At 56.4% G+C, this 14333-nt stretch overlaps 1 protein-coding gene across 2 annotated transcripts in view; it reads left to right on the forward strand.

Moving 5' to 3' along the window:
* Positions 1 to 14333, forward strand: part of MOV10L1 (Mov10 like RNA helicase 1) — a 39656-nt gene that overhangs the window by 20062 nt on the left and 5261 nt on the right. For both annotated transcript variants that reach the window (XM_072973783.1, XM_072973784.1), the window contains exons 10-22: positions 962 to 1076; positions 2840 to 3017; positions 3294 to 3364; positions 4303 to 4394; positions 5702 to 5760; positions 6190 to 6287; positions 10093 to 10171; positions 10585 to 10757; positions 11253 to 11399; positions 11794 to 11915; positions 12049 to 12148; positions 12712 to 12876; positions 13660 to 13833. In XM_072973783.1, coding sequence (XP_072829884.1) covers positions 962 to 1076; positions 2840 to 3017; positions 3294 to 3364; positions 4303 to 4394; positions 5702 to 5760; positions 6190 to 6287; positions 10093 to 10171; positions 10585 to 10757; positions 11253 to 11399; positions 11794 to 11915; positions 12049 to 12148; positions 12712 to 12876; positions 13660 to 13833 — 1573 coding nt within the window. The remainder of the gene's footprint in view (positions 1 to 961; positions 1077 to 2839; positions 3018 to 3293; positions 3365 to 4302; positions 4395 to 5701; positions 5761 to 6189; positions 6288 to 10092; positions 10172 to 10584; positions 10758 to 11252; positions 11400 to 11793; positions 11916 to 12048; positions 12149 to 12711; positions 12877 to 13659; positions 13834 to 14333) is intronic.

Raw genomic sequence — 14333 nt, forward strand, 5'->3', positions numbered from 1 at the left:
TTACCACAAAACAGTCATCGTGAGGAAGGAGAGTAAAACTGCGGGGCTGTTGACGTGTGCTTGAACTTGGGGTCAGCAGCTTGACCGCACGGTGGGTGGATAGCTGTGTGCGGTCAGCAGCTGTGATGTCTGTGTGGGGACAGATTGTGACAAGACATTGTGATCGTTCTGAAATGCAGAGAAATAGCCAGTCCCTGTGTTGTTTAACAGGAACTCACATCCTGTTGAAGGTCAGTTATACTTCACACACAGATTCCGAGAAAAAGGGATCAGATTTGCAGTCACCCGGGATGGGGGAGGGGGAATTGGATGAAGGGGGTCAAAAGGCACAAAGCTCCAGTTGTAGGACAGGTGAGTACTGGGGTGTGATGAGCAGCAGGACGGGTGTAACTATAGTGCTGCTGGGTGTCACTTGGGAGGGCTGCCCAGAGAGAGTCCTGGGAGCTCGCATCACAGGGAAGAGCACTTTTCCTCTCTTCAGTGGCGCACCTGGTGAGATGACGGCTCACCAGCCCTGCTGTGGCTGTCATCTCATGACGTGCGCAAGTCAGACCACAATGCTACGCGCCTTCAACTTGCATCGTACTGTGTGTCGGTCACGTCTCAGTCAAACTGGAAGGAAAAACAGTAGTAAGAGTTGAGCTCATTGGAAGTTTAGAAACAGTGTTTTCAAGCTCACAGGTCCCCGGAGGTCGGTTCCTGGGGCGCTCAGCCCCGTTGTCCTGTTGCAGGCAAAGCAGCTCTGCTCTCCTGCTCACGGAGACGCCGGGCAGGGCAAGCAGGCCCCAGAGCTGAGTCCCACTCTGCAGCCCACGGGCGGGGGCCCGCGGCTCACATCGCAGCTGTTCTGGTGGCTGAACGTCAGTCTTTCTAAAATAGGGAAGGATGTTTAGGTGAAAACGTCTGGTATCAAATGCCTGGTGATTACAGATTGTTTTTAATGTGTGATTTTCTTTTTAAGGAACTCAAGACGACAGCTTCCAAGTTTTCTCCCACAGTATCCTATTCCAGACAGACTGAAAAGGTGTGTGGAACAGAAAATCGACATCCTGACCTTCCAGCCGCTGCTGGCTGAGGTAGGAGAGTGTCTGGTGCGGAAACTGGTGCTCCTCCGGAGGTGGTGCCCTCCTCACCCCCGGGTTCTGGGGTTGGGGCAGGGCGAAGAGGAGGAGGGAAGCCCTGTGCCGCCAGCCCAGCGCATCTCCCAGACCTGTGGCCGAGCAACTCTGAGCCGCTGAGAGGGGGCCTGCGGCTGTGCAGGCCGACGATCAAAGAAGGAAGGAGGCCTCACGTGGCCGCCTTCGCCGGGACCATCTTGCCCGCCCCCTGCCCGGCTACACTGTTGCTCCTCTCTTCTCAGGCCTGTTGTGACGAGCTGAGGGAGCCCACCTGCTGTTTCAGGTGGAGGCTGGAGCCAGGAGGGGGAGGGGACTGCTGGAGGGGGCACATCCACACAGGGTCCGGGAAGGGAAAGGGTCTGTCTCGTTGGCGGTGAGGAGCTCGCTGCCCCTTCTTGAGGGTGGGGGGCATTTTCTGGAGGCTTTTGGGGTCCATGGGCTGAGGCTTGGCTGAGCAGAACGAGGGCCCGGGCCTGTGTGGCGTCAGGGTGAGAGGGAGGGAAGAGACTGGGAAGTGGCGGGAGGAGACTTGTGGAGGATGGGGGCCCCTCGAGTGTGGAGAGATGGGGCATCAGGAGGAGAGGAAGAGGGTCTGGAGGGAAGCTGGGGCAGGGGGTGTCTTGCCCTGAACCCACAGAGCGTGCCTGCCTGGGAGGCGTGGGGCCCTCTGCCACGCCAGGGAGTGACGCTGCCTGGACCGCGGGGAGGCTTCTGTGTCTCTGCTTGACATGCGTGGTCTTTCCTCAGCCTTCACGCTGCGCGTACCACAGATGCTGTCCTCGTGTGCGGCTTCCATCACAGGGTCCCCTTCGGTCCTGTTTCTGCTGGTCGCTTTCTCCCCTCATGGGTTGTGGTTTCTGCTTATTTCCATGCCTGGTCATCTCTGTTTAGATGCCGGACGTCCTGCATTTTACCCTGTTGGGTGTTGCATGTTTTTCTCTTCCTGAAAATGTTTTTGAGTTTTTGAATTTTGTTTTGGATGCAGTTAAATTACTTGGAAACAGATACGTTCAAAGCTGGCTTTAAGGCTTTGTGAGGTGAGACCAGAGTGGCTGTTAGGTTAGAGCTGCTGCGTGCTGAGCGCCCCTTTACTCTAGGCCTTTCCATTCGGGCCAGTGGGCCTGCGCTGCTCTCAGGCCTGTGGGTCTGAGGGCTGTCCTCTGTGATCCAGTGGTTCTCAGCAGGTGGCACTCCCCCCGGGAGACGTTTTCAGTTGTCACGGCTGAGGGTGCTAACAACCTCTGGAGCAGGGAGGCCAGGAGTGCTGCTAAACACCATGCAGTGCCTGGGACAGCGGCCTCGGGGAGTGTCCATCTAGGGGCCCTGCCCTCGCCCCTTCCCGGGATGCTCTCCCACAGCTGGCCGACAGAGTTCCTTGTGTTTGCACGTGGATCAGCGCTCAGTTGGCGGCTCAGAGGGGACGCTGGGAAGCTCTGCTGCCCCCCTTCCTGGCCCTCAGTCCCCAGCCCCACCCCCCGCGCTCTCTCTGTGTGCAGCTTGGGGGCTCTGTTGGGGGCAGCTGGGTGGCTGCGAGCTCACTTAGATGGGTCCCCATCTCAGGCTGGCTTCCCACGCCACCTGGTGGTCAGTGTGGAAGGCCGTCGTTACATCGGTCTGGCAGACCGATGGCTCCAGGGCCGCCGACGTCCTGACATGCCAGTGTGTGTGTGAAAGAGAGAGGTGTCACCCTGCTGTCGCTAGCGTGCTGGGTTCTTTTTCAGCTTTTGAATATGTCCAACTACAAGGAGAAGTTTTCAACTTTGCTGTGGCTGGAGGAGATTCACGCGGAGATAGAGCTGAAAGAGTACAACATGACTGGGGTCACCCTGAGAAGGAACGGGGACTTCCTGGTTCTGGAGGTCCCCGGGCTGGCTGAGAGCAGGCCCTCCGTGTATGCAGGTGCGCTGCTCAGGGGCCGCATGTTGCTGGGTGGCCTCACAGACGCTGGGCCAGTCGGAAGGAGCACGTTTAACTGGCAGCGCCAGCCCTGCCGCCCAGCCCCGGGCCATGTGTGGTCTCCCTGAAGGCCAGGGCGCGGCCCCGGCGCAGCCAGCATTCCCCGCGCTGACGGACCCCGCGCAGCGGCCCCAGTAACGCGTCTGTTGTGCTCCACTTCTTCAGACTGCGTGATGTCACAGTCTTGTCGTTTTACACGTAGTAATGTCTTTTAACTAGGTGACAGACTGATTTTAAAAACTCAGGAGTACAACGGACACATCATCGAGTACATTGGCTACGTGATCGAGGTAAGATCCGCTCGCTCGCCACGAGGACCTCCTGCCGCAGGCCCTTGGGGCGGATGGCATTTTGGGAAATTCAGGGTAAAGGGAACATTTCGATAAATCTGATGCATGAAGAGAATTTTGTAAAGAAATCCCGTTGTTTCAGTCACGTAAAACACACTCACCTTTAAAGTTACCACAAGTAGGTCATGATGTTTGCACGTCGGTGTGTGTTTAGTCAGAGGCGGGCGTCTGAACACAGTCCAGGAGAGGGAGCCTCGGAAGGCAGCCTGCACGTAGGCATCGGGGAAGGTCGTGCTGGTGTAACCTGCCACCCCCACGCCTGAGTGTGGTCTGTGCTCCTCCAGCTGGTCCTGCCTGCTCTCCACGGCGCGCCACACGGGGATGGAGGCCAGTCCAGGAGGAGGAACCACCATGCCACGCACTCACTATGGAGAAATCAGAGCTGCCCAAGCCCTGGCTCTGGAGAGGGAGGAGGGGGTGCAAGAACCAGCCTGGGACAGGGTGGAGGCACCCTGGCCTCTGTGGCCCCGTCTGCTGTCTGCTGCAGCTCTGCCCACAGACCCACCTCCTCCTGGCGGCCAGGAGCTGAGCCGGTCGTCCCCGCGTCTGGCTGAGCGTCGCCCTCGCTGGGGCGGCTGGACAGTACCGGGGGTGTGGGTAGTTCTCCACGGAGGACAGAGGCATAAATAGTTACCAGGAGAGGAGAGGTCTGTTCACCTACCCGAGGGGAGCGGAGAGGCGTCCCACTGCCTCGAGAGACAAGCGCAGTGTAGCCGCACGGTGACGCCACCCTTTCTATTTCTCCCACACTGAACACACCAGACTTTAGCTCAGATCTGTGGAATGAGCGTTGAGTGGTGCGTTGCAGAGTATGGGTAGAAGACTGTTCCAAGAAACCGGGTATAAAGTCTGTAAAGTAAATACTTTGTTTTTTTCAGATTCATGAGGAAGATGTAACTCTTAAATTTAATCCAGAATTTGAACAAGCATATAACTTTGAGCCTATGGACGTGGAATTTACGTATAACAGGTAATGCTTTTAGAGACTCCTCCTCCCGGGCAGGCAGGTCCTCTCTGCTTCGGCCCTCGCCATGCGAGTGGCGGTGCAGGCTGCTGCGCCGCCCGGACCACAGCTTTCCTTCCAGGCATAAAGACACACATGTTTGCATGTTTATTCTTCCTGGGACCTTGAGTACACGGATCTTTGGTTCCTCACGTGCTGTCATCGTCAGTCCACTCCCTCCTTCGTCTGGTCACTCATCCTCTGTCACATCAGGAGCGCAGGGACCCCACCACCTGACACCTGTCCCTGTTCCTGCACTAAACTCCCTACGGGGTGTGTGAAGCACACCATGTCTCCTCTCCTGTTGGGGAACTTGTGTGCCGTCCTCTCCTTGGTAGTTGCTGGCTGCTGCGGTGGACTCCCGTCTCCTTCACGCACACACCCCGACCCTCCTTGCTTTCTCGGCTGTGCACGAGGAGTGGGCAGCGATTTGGGGAATGGCCATGTTTCAGCTTTGCACTGGTGACAGAAGCATGTTCCAGTGTGAGCATCGGTAATGGCCGGCCGCTCCGTAGGGTGAACTTCTGGCTTCGTGCCGGCCTGCTGAGTGTGGCGCAGCTCACGGTGGGCTGGACGTATGTGTCTCGCTGCTTCTGAGGTTGAGGGTCTCCCTGTTTGCTGGCTCGTGCTGGGCCCCATGTCACCAAACCGAGACTCAGCTGAACTGAAGTCTCGGCTGCTCCAGAAACAGAGTCTTAGACCAGCCGGGCAGGAGCCTCCTGGTCGGTACTGGGAGGTCATCTGCCTGGTGGAGCAGTGCCATCCCTACAGGAAGGTGACTGCGCTGTAACCAAGCCGCTTCTTTGCCTGAATAAGCTCCTTGTCCCTGCTCACCTCTGCCCTCACGTCCGAGCCGCAGCTCCGAGCCCCTCCTGTGCTTCTGCTGCCCGATCGGGGTCAGCCTTGCCCTAGTGAGCTCCTGAAGGTCCCCCAGGCCGCAGTCTTTCACCAGGCGTTCTGAGTGAGTCCCTCCCGTCAGAGTTACTCCCCTGCTGACGCAGCACTGGTAATGTTTCCCTGTCCCTTCACAGTTTGAATTTTCTGTTTTCCCTGCTTGTCCACTTTATACGTTACAACAGAAATATTTCCAGAAAGGAAGGTGTCCCTGCTGTCCTGACACTGTTTAAAGTTTTGCTATAAAACTCCTGGTGTCCTGCTGATGGCCCATGGCCTACAGTCCCCCTGGTGCTGCCTCCAGGCTGGTCTCTGGGTGAGTTTCGTGAAGCTTCAAGTCTCCAGACTCCAGAAGGTGACTTGTGTCCTTTCTCCTGCAGGACCACCAGCAGACGGTGCCACTTTGCACTTGAACAAGCCATCCACTTGGGTGTAAAAGGTATTACCTTTGTGGGATGGTGGTGCGACATCTCCAGGCTGTGTTCAGAGGTGTCAGCAGAGTGCGTGTGACTCGGTCTCTTTGGGCACACGCTAGAGGAACCCTGACACCCAGCATGTGTTCCTACAGGGAGTGTCAGTGTCCTTTGACTGTTGCAACTGTGCAGAAACAGCATGCTTACTTGACTAACAGTGAAGTCGTCGCGCTCCGCCCGTCTCCTCTTGCTATGACTCGTGTCTGTGTTCACAGCCAATAAATGATGGCTTTGTTGCACAGAGCACATGGTCCTGGCTTTGTGCTGTGGCTGAGATGGCACAGGGGCCGAGGAGGGAGGAGCAGTAGACACGGGTCACTGCAGGCCGCTGCCTCTGCACGTCATTCTTAGACTCTACAGTAACATCCGCCTTCTCACCTTTCCTTGTTTACAAGTGTTGTTTCCGGAAGAAATCATTTTGCAGTCTCCCCAAGTTATGTGGGATTGGAACCGTGCACAGGACACCCAGACCGATGGCCCACCCGCCTCCAAGGTACTGCTCCGGTGTTTAACCAGATCACAGATTAGCTCTCCGCTGACCGGCGGCAGACAAGTGTATTGAGCGTGGTCCCGGGAGAAACCAGGGTCACAGGTAAAGCAAAACTCACTAAAACGTGTGCAGTGCAGATGCGGCATGAAGGTCACATGCAGCTGCACGCAGTGTCACGGTGGCTGCAGTGTACTGAGTGGGGAAAAGCAAGATACTGATCTTTCGTGTGTGAGCTTACAGTTTTGTTTTTAAATTATGTGGTTTTGTGCACACTCAGACAGGCACATTTTTACGATTACAGAAAAAGTGGGAAGGCACGCACCCCCAGCAACTTGCTGATGGGGAGCTTTCGTAAATGGTGCAGTGTGTCGCCTGTGTGCACAGCGCAGTGCCTGCAGCGTGTACACGACGAGACATGGTCGTCGTCGTTGTTGTCATTGTGTTTCCGTTAACAAGAAAAACTCCCATGCTGTGGTCAAGCTTGTAACTATAATTCTGTGCTGTTGGAATTAGCTTTTTTGAGCATGTTTTGAATTTATAAAAAATATATATTTTTTACTACATCTAACATTTAGAACTCCTTTGACCATTTTATGGCCCCTCTCCCAAAAAATGAGAGCTTTATAATGCGTGCACACAGAAAATTCTGTAAAGGAAACAGCAAAAGGTTTTCATTAGAATCATCTGCCATGTGATTTGTATCTGATCCTTTTGTCCTGAAAATGGAAAGGGGTCTTCGCTGGACACGGGTGCTGTGTCATCCACAGAGCTCTCTGAGTACTCCCCCCACCCCACCCCCTGCCGGTCCGCCTGCTGCCTGCGTCTCCTGGGTGGAGTGCTGACAGCTGCCTGAGGTGAGGGAGTGCTGCTGTGTAGGGGATTGCATTCCTGAGCCAGTGCATCTCAATGCTTTTAAATGCAGAGCATCCTCTTTCCATGGATTAGCCAGGTTGCAGATAAACTCAGTCATTCTGTGCGTCAACCAAGCTGACGTTACATGGACTGGACTTACCCTTCCACCTAAATCACTGAAAACCACACGAGATACGTAAAATAGCGGGTTCAGACGCTGAGCATCAGCTCCTGTAGGACAGTGGTTCCTGGGAGAGGAGCCGGTGCGGAGAGCCACTGACCGCCCAGCCGACCGCCTGCAGAGCTCCCAGGCCAGGAGCACAGAGCGGGCAGGCGTCTGCCGAACCCTGGGCAGTCCAAGGGCAGGATGGAAGAGGTTTGGGTGCAGAGAGCTGGGGGAGAGCCCTGGGGCCTTTAACTGAGGCCTCGTCTGGTCACACTTGTGAGGGAAGGAGCCCCTGAGGAGCAGAGGAGGCCCTGAGCTCCCTCGGTGCTGGGGGCTTCATTCCTGGCCGTCAGCTGTGCCCCTCGGGGGTGCTGCCCGTGGGTCCGGAGGCCGATCGAGGAGTAAAGGCCCTGACGCTCGCCCGTCTGCTCCACGCACCGCAGCCACAGCCCATACAGTGCACAGCCCTTGCGGGAGCGTGACAGTGTCTAGCACCCGTCAGGGCATAAAATTCATTCCATCCGGTATCTGATCCCAAAATGAAACAACATGAAAAACCCAGCCCATAATAAGAAATTGCAGGCAACTGAAACCAACCCAGAAAACTGGCAGTGGCAGAATGAGTAGATGGGGGCGTTCAAGTCACTGTGGCTGTGTTCTGTGTGCTTGAGAGGAAGAGGGACGCGGGAGCCCTCTTCGCGGCACAGGAAGGACATCAAAGTCACCTGCTCGCCTTCAGGGGATGAAGACTCGAGGTCCGAGATGAAAAATGTGCCAGAATTAACAGCAGACTAGACACTACAGAAGAGATTAGTGAATCTGAAGACATAGCAGTAGAAACTGCAAGACAGAATAAAAGGAATTTCTTTAAAAAGCTGAGAAAATAAACAAAGTGTATTAAAAAAAAAAAAGCATCAGTGATGTGTGGGATAGCTTCAGGCAGCCTCCCTACATGTGGTTGGCGTCCCAGGAGGGGAGTGGGGGGCTATGAGAACAAATAATGAGCAGAAGTTGTCCTAATTTGATGAAAATGATAAACCTACGAACCCAGGAAGCTCAGCAGACAGGAAATGCAAAGAAAACTGCACCAAGGCCTGTGACAATGAGATTCCCGAAATCACTGGAGGAGAACAAATCCTGAAAACAGAATGTCTCGTTATAAAGAGAATTAGAAGTAAGACCTATAGCAGCCTCCCCGCCGCCAGCAGTGCGAGCCCGGGGTCCCGAGCGCACGCCCCGAGCTCTGCGGTCTGCCGCGTCCCTGCTGCCACGGTGCTGTTCCCCAGCTGAGGTGTGTCCAGAGGGTGGGGCGTGTGTTATGCTCTTACTGCAGTAAAAGCTTTTAAATAATTTTTTAGAAGAAAATTGACTTTTTAAAACTGAAGTAACAACAATGTATTGTAGCATTTGTAACGTACCGAGGACAGTTGGTAGAAATTGACAGGCTAATTACAAAATTCATGAGTGCAAAGGGCCTAGAATTTTGAAAACAACTTTAAAAAATTACAAACTCTTAAGTCATCTAACAAAGTAATCAGTGGAGTGTGGTCCTGTCACCAAGACAAGCCTGTGCAGAACAGAATTGCCTGGGAACGGACCCACACGTACTTGAACGACTGGAAGTCAGCAGAGGTCCTCTGGCAGCTGCAGAAAGGGTGGTCTTCTTAACCAGCGCTGCTGGGGCATTTGGAGGTTGTGTGGGAAAGTGCGCCAAACGGCGCAGCAGCTAAAACTCGTCCAGAGTGGTTTGTGGCCCTAAACGTGGAGCCTAATGAAAACTTCTAGAAAACACTGTGGGAGAATGTCTTCATGTCCCCCAGGTTAGGCATAGTCTGTCAATGTGATCTGAGCGTGGTCCGTAAAGAAAAACAGATACACTTGGACGCCAGTGAAAATTAAATATTTCACTGTTCAAAAGACACCAAGACTACGAAAGACCAGTGACAGATTTCAGTCTGTGTGACAGCAGTAGGGAGCTCAAGGGGCTCGGCCTCGAGAGATGCATTCGTGTCCTTGTGGTGACAGGGTCATGGGTCCGGTTGTACACGTGGAACGTGCCCACCTCAGTAAATGTCCCCTGAACTCTGCAGAACTCAGACGGTGGTGGAGGGTAACTGCTGTGACCTCCGGGAATCAGATTTGATGACATGTCTAAAATTTTCCATGTGAAAACTTCCAATGTAGCAATTTTACTTCTAGAATTTATCCTGTGGAAGTAATCTCGTGATTTCACAGAGATAAATGCACAGAGTAGCCTGTTACGGCCTTGTTTATAACGGGAAATTGGGAAACCGGTTCTGTCAGTCCAGGGCAGACTCTGTTTATGTTTAAACACACATAAAACCAGCTCCTGTGCGGGGCTGGAGCGCGGCGAGGAAGCCGCAGCACTGGCACCTGGCTTCACCTGCGAGGCCGAGAGCTTCTGCTTGTCCTCGCACGGGCTGTCGGGGTCCTGCACACGGCGGAGGAGGGTCTCCCCGCAGGCGAGCAGGGTCCACGTGGAAGGATGCGGGAGGAGACGACACCCTGGAGCCAAATGGAGTCCTTTGTTTCAGTGTCATCGTCACAAAACTTAGGTTTTTTTAAAGGGGTAGAAAGAAATCTTCTTAGCAGTTTTTGTTACATGTTCTTCATTTTCGTTATGTCTTAAAAGGTAGGACCTGCGACTTGGGCAGAGGGCTGTTGAGTAAATCAAACAAGCAGGATGTTCGTGATTGTTTAGATTTACACTTTAAGCCTGTGTGGACACAGCTTGCTTTTGAAGCCATTTTTCTGCACGATCATTCCTAGGGTAGGAAAGCCACGAGGGACCCAGCTCAGGTCGGAGTTGAGGAGCGGCAGGCCGGTGCCGCGCAGGCAAGCGGTCTGGGTGAGTGTCGGGGCCGTGGAGCCTCTGGAGAAGCTGGCACTTGCGTCTGGAAGTGAGGCTTGGAGGGGGGTGTTCTGACAGCCGCGCAGCCAGGCGGAGCGGAGACGTCTTGTCTCTGACGACTTCCTGATGATGGGCTGTTTTTGTCCTCCTGCTTGTGACGGTGTCTCTGCGTCCTGGGTGACGCTGCGCGGGTAAGGTGGAGAGAAGGAACGGCGTGGCCTGCGTTTTTGCCCTTAGAAAGTGGACTTTCCGGACTCTGCAGGATGAGGCCGAGACGGTGTGAGGGGCCTGCCTCACGGTGGTCAGAGCTACATACACGCGCACCCACACGCACCCATCCATCCCCGCCCCTGGGCGGTGCAGCTGCGTGTCCTGTGACTGGCCCTGACGCTGTCTGTGCTTTGATGCAGTTGGCAAGACCCCAAAAGCCAGAGAGAAGGAGTTTTTCAATTTGATGCTCAACGAAAACCAGAAGTTAGCAGTGAGGAGGATTCTGAGTGGTGACTGCCGCCCACTCCCGTACGTTCTCTTTGGGCCTCCTGGAACCGGGAAGACAGTGACAATAATAGAGGCTGTTTTACAGGTGAGATGGGAGTGAGGGAGGACAGGGAGGGAGCCGGGAAGAGCAGGGGGTGCCGGTGGGGTGCTGCGGTGGCTGAAGCTATGCCGTGGGCCACCGTCTCCTGCGGGGTCGGAACGTGGGAAGAGCTCAAGGAGCCCCAGTTACTTCATACCTGGAGAAGTTTGTTTTGTCCTGCGGCTGCTTAGGGTTTGAGAGCTGGTGTCAAAGGTTAGAAGGGAACCCCCTTGGTGCTCAGGGTGGCGGACTGCAGCAGGGGTTCCGTGCCCCCATCAGGGTTTACGCAGAGTCTGGCGGTGGCATGTGTCCATTGTTTGCATGGTTTGGGATTTGGGTCCGCACGCCTGCACTGCCACCAGCTGGCAGGTGTTGGGGCACAAGCCTGGGGCCCCCCCTGGACTACTCAGGTCTGGAGAGCCAGGGTCTCTGCCTTCCCCCACGGCGGGCTGGCCCGGGCCGCTTGACCCTCCTGCCTGTCTCCTGCGTGTCTGCACAAAGGTGTTCTACGCTCTGCCGGACAGTCGGACCCTGGTGTGCGCGCCGTCCAACAGCGCTGCCGACCTCGTGTGTCTGCGTCTGCACAAGAGCCAGGCGCTGCGGCCTGGAGCCATGGTCCGCATGAACGCCACCTGCCGGTTCGAGGAGGTAAGCAAGCAGCCCGCGCCCTCCCTGACACTGACACTCCGCTTTCACTGGACCCCCAAACAGTATTGTTTGTTTTTGGTTCTGTTTCGCTGGTTTGCTATAAAAGGTCCTGGTTTGGTTAAGAAGGGAAATTGAACCTTGAAAATGTATAAAGTTGTTTTGGGGAAGGATCTACAGGGTTTTGTGTTATATTCACAGCTCTAGGGTTGGTAACACACGGACTAAATTGATAGGGAAATGTAAACTATTTTGATTTGAGAAGACAGTCTTACGTTGTCCTTGGTGGTGACTAAGACGTGCAGCGGGACGGGACGCCGTTTCAGGAGCCCTCCCAGCCTTGCGATCGGGCCCAGTTTAAAAAGACTTAATGACCTGCTGGTGACCTGCTCCCCAGACCATCACAGAGGCCATCAAGCCTTACTGCCGCGATGGGGAGGACGTCTGGAGGGCCTCGCGCTTCAGGGTCGTCATCACCACGTGCAGCAGCGCGGGGCTCTTCTACCAGATAGGGCTGAGGTGGGCGCTCGCCAGCGTTGGGAGGGGCCCACCGGGGGAGGGGGTGCCCTGCAGGGGGGACAGGGGCAGAGGTGGCGGGCGCCTGTCCAGGACCCTTGGACGGGAGCGACCACTAGGAAGGCGTCTGCTCTAGGGTCGGACATTTCACACACGTATTCGTGGACGAAGCGGGGCAGGCGAGCGAGCCGGAGTGTCTGATCCCCCTGGGGCTGGTCTCGGACATCACTGGCCAGGTACAGCCCGCGTGCTGCGCGTCATCTTCCCTCCCTCGGCGGTGGAGCCCTGCACCCCCAACCCCATCCACTGCACAGGACACACAGGCTGACCAAGGGCCTGGGGCACGAGAAGCCTCCTGTCACACACCAGCCTCCCCACCTCCTCCGCTGTGACCACAGAGCCTGCACACAGGGCAGGAGCCAGGAGCAGGCCAGCGAGCTGCCAGGGTGGGCGGGGCCAGGGCAGCATCGAGAGGAGGGCGCAGCAGAGAATCCCAGAAGAAGGGAAGGGAACGGAGGCTGCCAAGTGGGGGGTCAGGGTGGGGTCTTCCCCCCGGGAGCTCAGGGCTCCAGTCCACTGATGTTTTCCACTGGGCTGTCCCTGTCCCAGCTGCGTTCCTGTCCTCTGCAGCCCGAGTGACTGTGCAGCTGCACTCCCGCCTCCCAGCTGCCCTGGTTTGGGCAGTCAGGGCGGGAGGCCAGCCCATCACACTCCGTGTCCTGCCCACCCAGCCCCCTTCACCCACCTGACCGTGGTGGGGTCTCCCTGCACCAATGTGGGCCCCGTTTCTGTGCCACAGATCGTCCTTGCCGGAGACCCCATGCAGCTCGGGCCAGTCATCAAGTCCAGGCTGGCCATGGCCTACGGGCTGAGTGTCTCCATGCTGGAGAGACTGATGTCCCGACCGGCCTATATGCGAGACGAAGACGCTTTTGGGGCCTGTGGCGCCTACAACCCCTTGTTGGTGAGCTCGGCCCCCTGCTGTAAGGTCAGACTTGAGCCGAGGGGCCCACCACGGAGCTCACGCCGTGTCCACCAAGACACGCATGGGGCCAGAGGCCCAAGCAGCCCCTGGTCCTCTCTGCCCCCACCCCCAGGGTGGGTCGGGCTCTTTCCCCGCTCCTCTGTCCCAGGACACGGAGACACAGCCTGTGGCGGAGGCAGGTGGGCAGACTAGCACTGCAGGGCCTGGCTCAGCCAAGGGAGAAGCTGTGATGCTGAATCGGGTTTGGGGTTTGATGAACGTCTTAGAGACTGGATGTGTTAAAATTACTGAGTTGAAGTTTATCACCCTGAGTCAGCAGGAGAGCCCTGGATCTCGGGCTCTAGAGGGAAACTAGAATGAGCTTCCGGTCAGTTGGAGGCAGAAAACAAAGTTGTTCTTGCTCCGTGTCCTGGTAACTTCATCCCCAGCCCCTCCGAAGGTCCCACCCAGCCCACAGGGTCAGGGCTGGGGCCGTGCCTCTAGCCACCCTGGCTGAGGCCCGAGCCCGCACCTGCTGCCACAGAGCCTGTGAACCAGAGCACAGCTTGCAGCCAGACACGCAGCCCCCCAGGGAGACTCCCTCCTTTTCTGTTAAAGTGAAGTTGTCGGAGGCTCCAAGTGCACGTCCTCGCCAGGTGGAGGTGACAGGCGGGAGATGGGGGCAGCAGGGGCCTCCCGGCTGTGACTGAGGGGGACGGGGCACTTTCCATGTGGCCGCAGCAGGCCGGCTTTGGCCCTGGACCTGCCCCTTCCGCCCTGCAGGTGACGAAGCTCGTGAAGAACTATCGGTCCCACTCGGTGCTGCTGGCCCTGCCGTCCAGGCTCTTCTACCACCGGGAGCTTGAAGTCTGCGCGGACCCCACAGTGGTGACGTCCTTGCTGGGCTGGGAGAAGTTACCGCGGAAGGGCTTCCCCCTTGTCTTCCACGGAGTGAGGGTGAGCAGTGGACCTGGAGGGCAGGCCAGGGGAAGCGCTCAGCCCTGAGCGGCCCCTCAGTGCTGCTCACAAGTTTACGTGTGTTCAGTGCGTGGGTTCCATTTAATCTGGTCATAAACCAAGCATTTGCTGGGTGCCTCTGGTGCGGTGACTGCCCATGAGGGGTCCGGACAGGTCCGGAGGGGTTCCTGAGGGAGCTCTTGGGGCTGGTCGGGACCTGGGAGGTGAGCAGGAGGGCCAAGGAAGCCCCTGCCATCCCACCCCATGCACCAGTGTCCAGGGGATGGACCCGCACTGGGGCAGAGCCTGTCCTCCCGCCAGGCCTCACAGGGTGGGGTTCCCCACAGGGAGGGGTTAGATGCCCGGTAGCCAAAAAATGACAAATATTCCCTAAAATCAGAGTTTGTGTTGGAATTTGGTTGTTAGAACCAGAAGTCAAGTTTGCAAGTTCTCATGCAGAATTGGGGCTGCATCCAGACTCCAGAACAATGGACACTGGT

Source organism: Vicugna pacos, chromosome 12, assembly GCF_048564905.1.
Source record: "Vicugna pacos chromosome 12, VicPac4, whole genome shotgun sequence".
NCBI classification, from domain to species: domain Eukaryota; kingdom Metazoa; phylum Chordata; class Mammalia; order Artiodactyla; family Camelidae; genus Vicugna; species Vicugna pacos.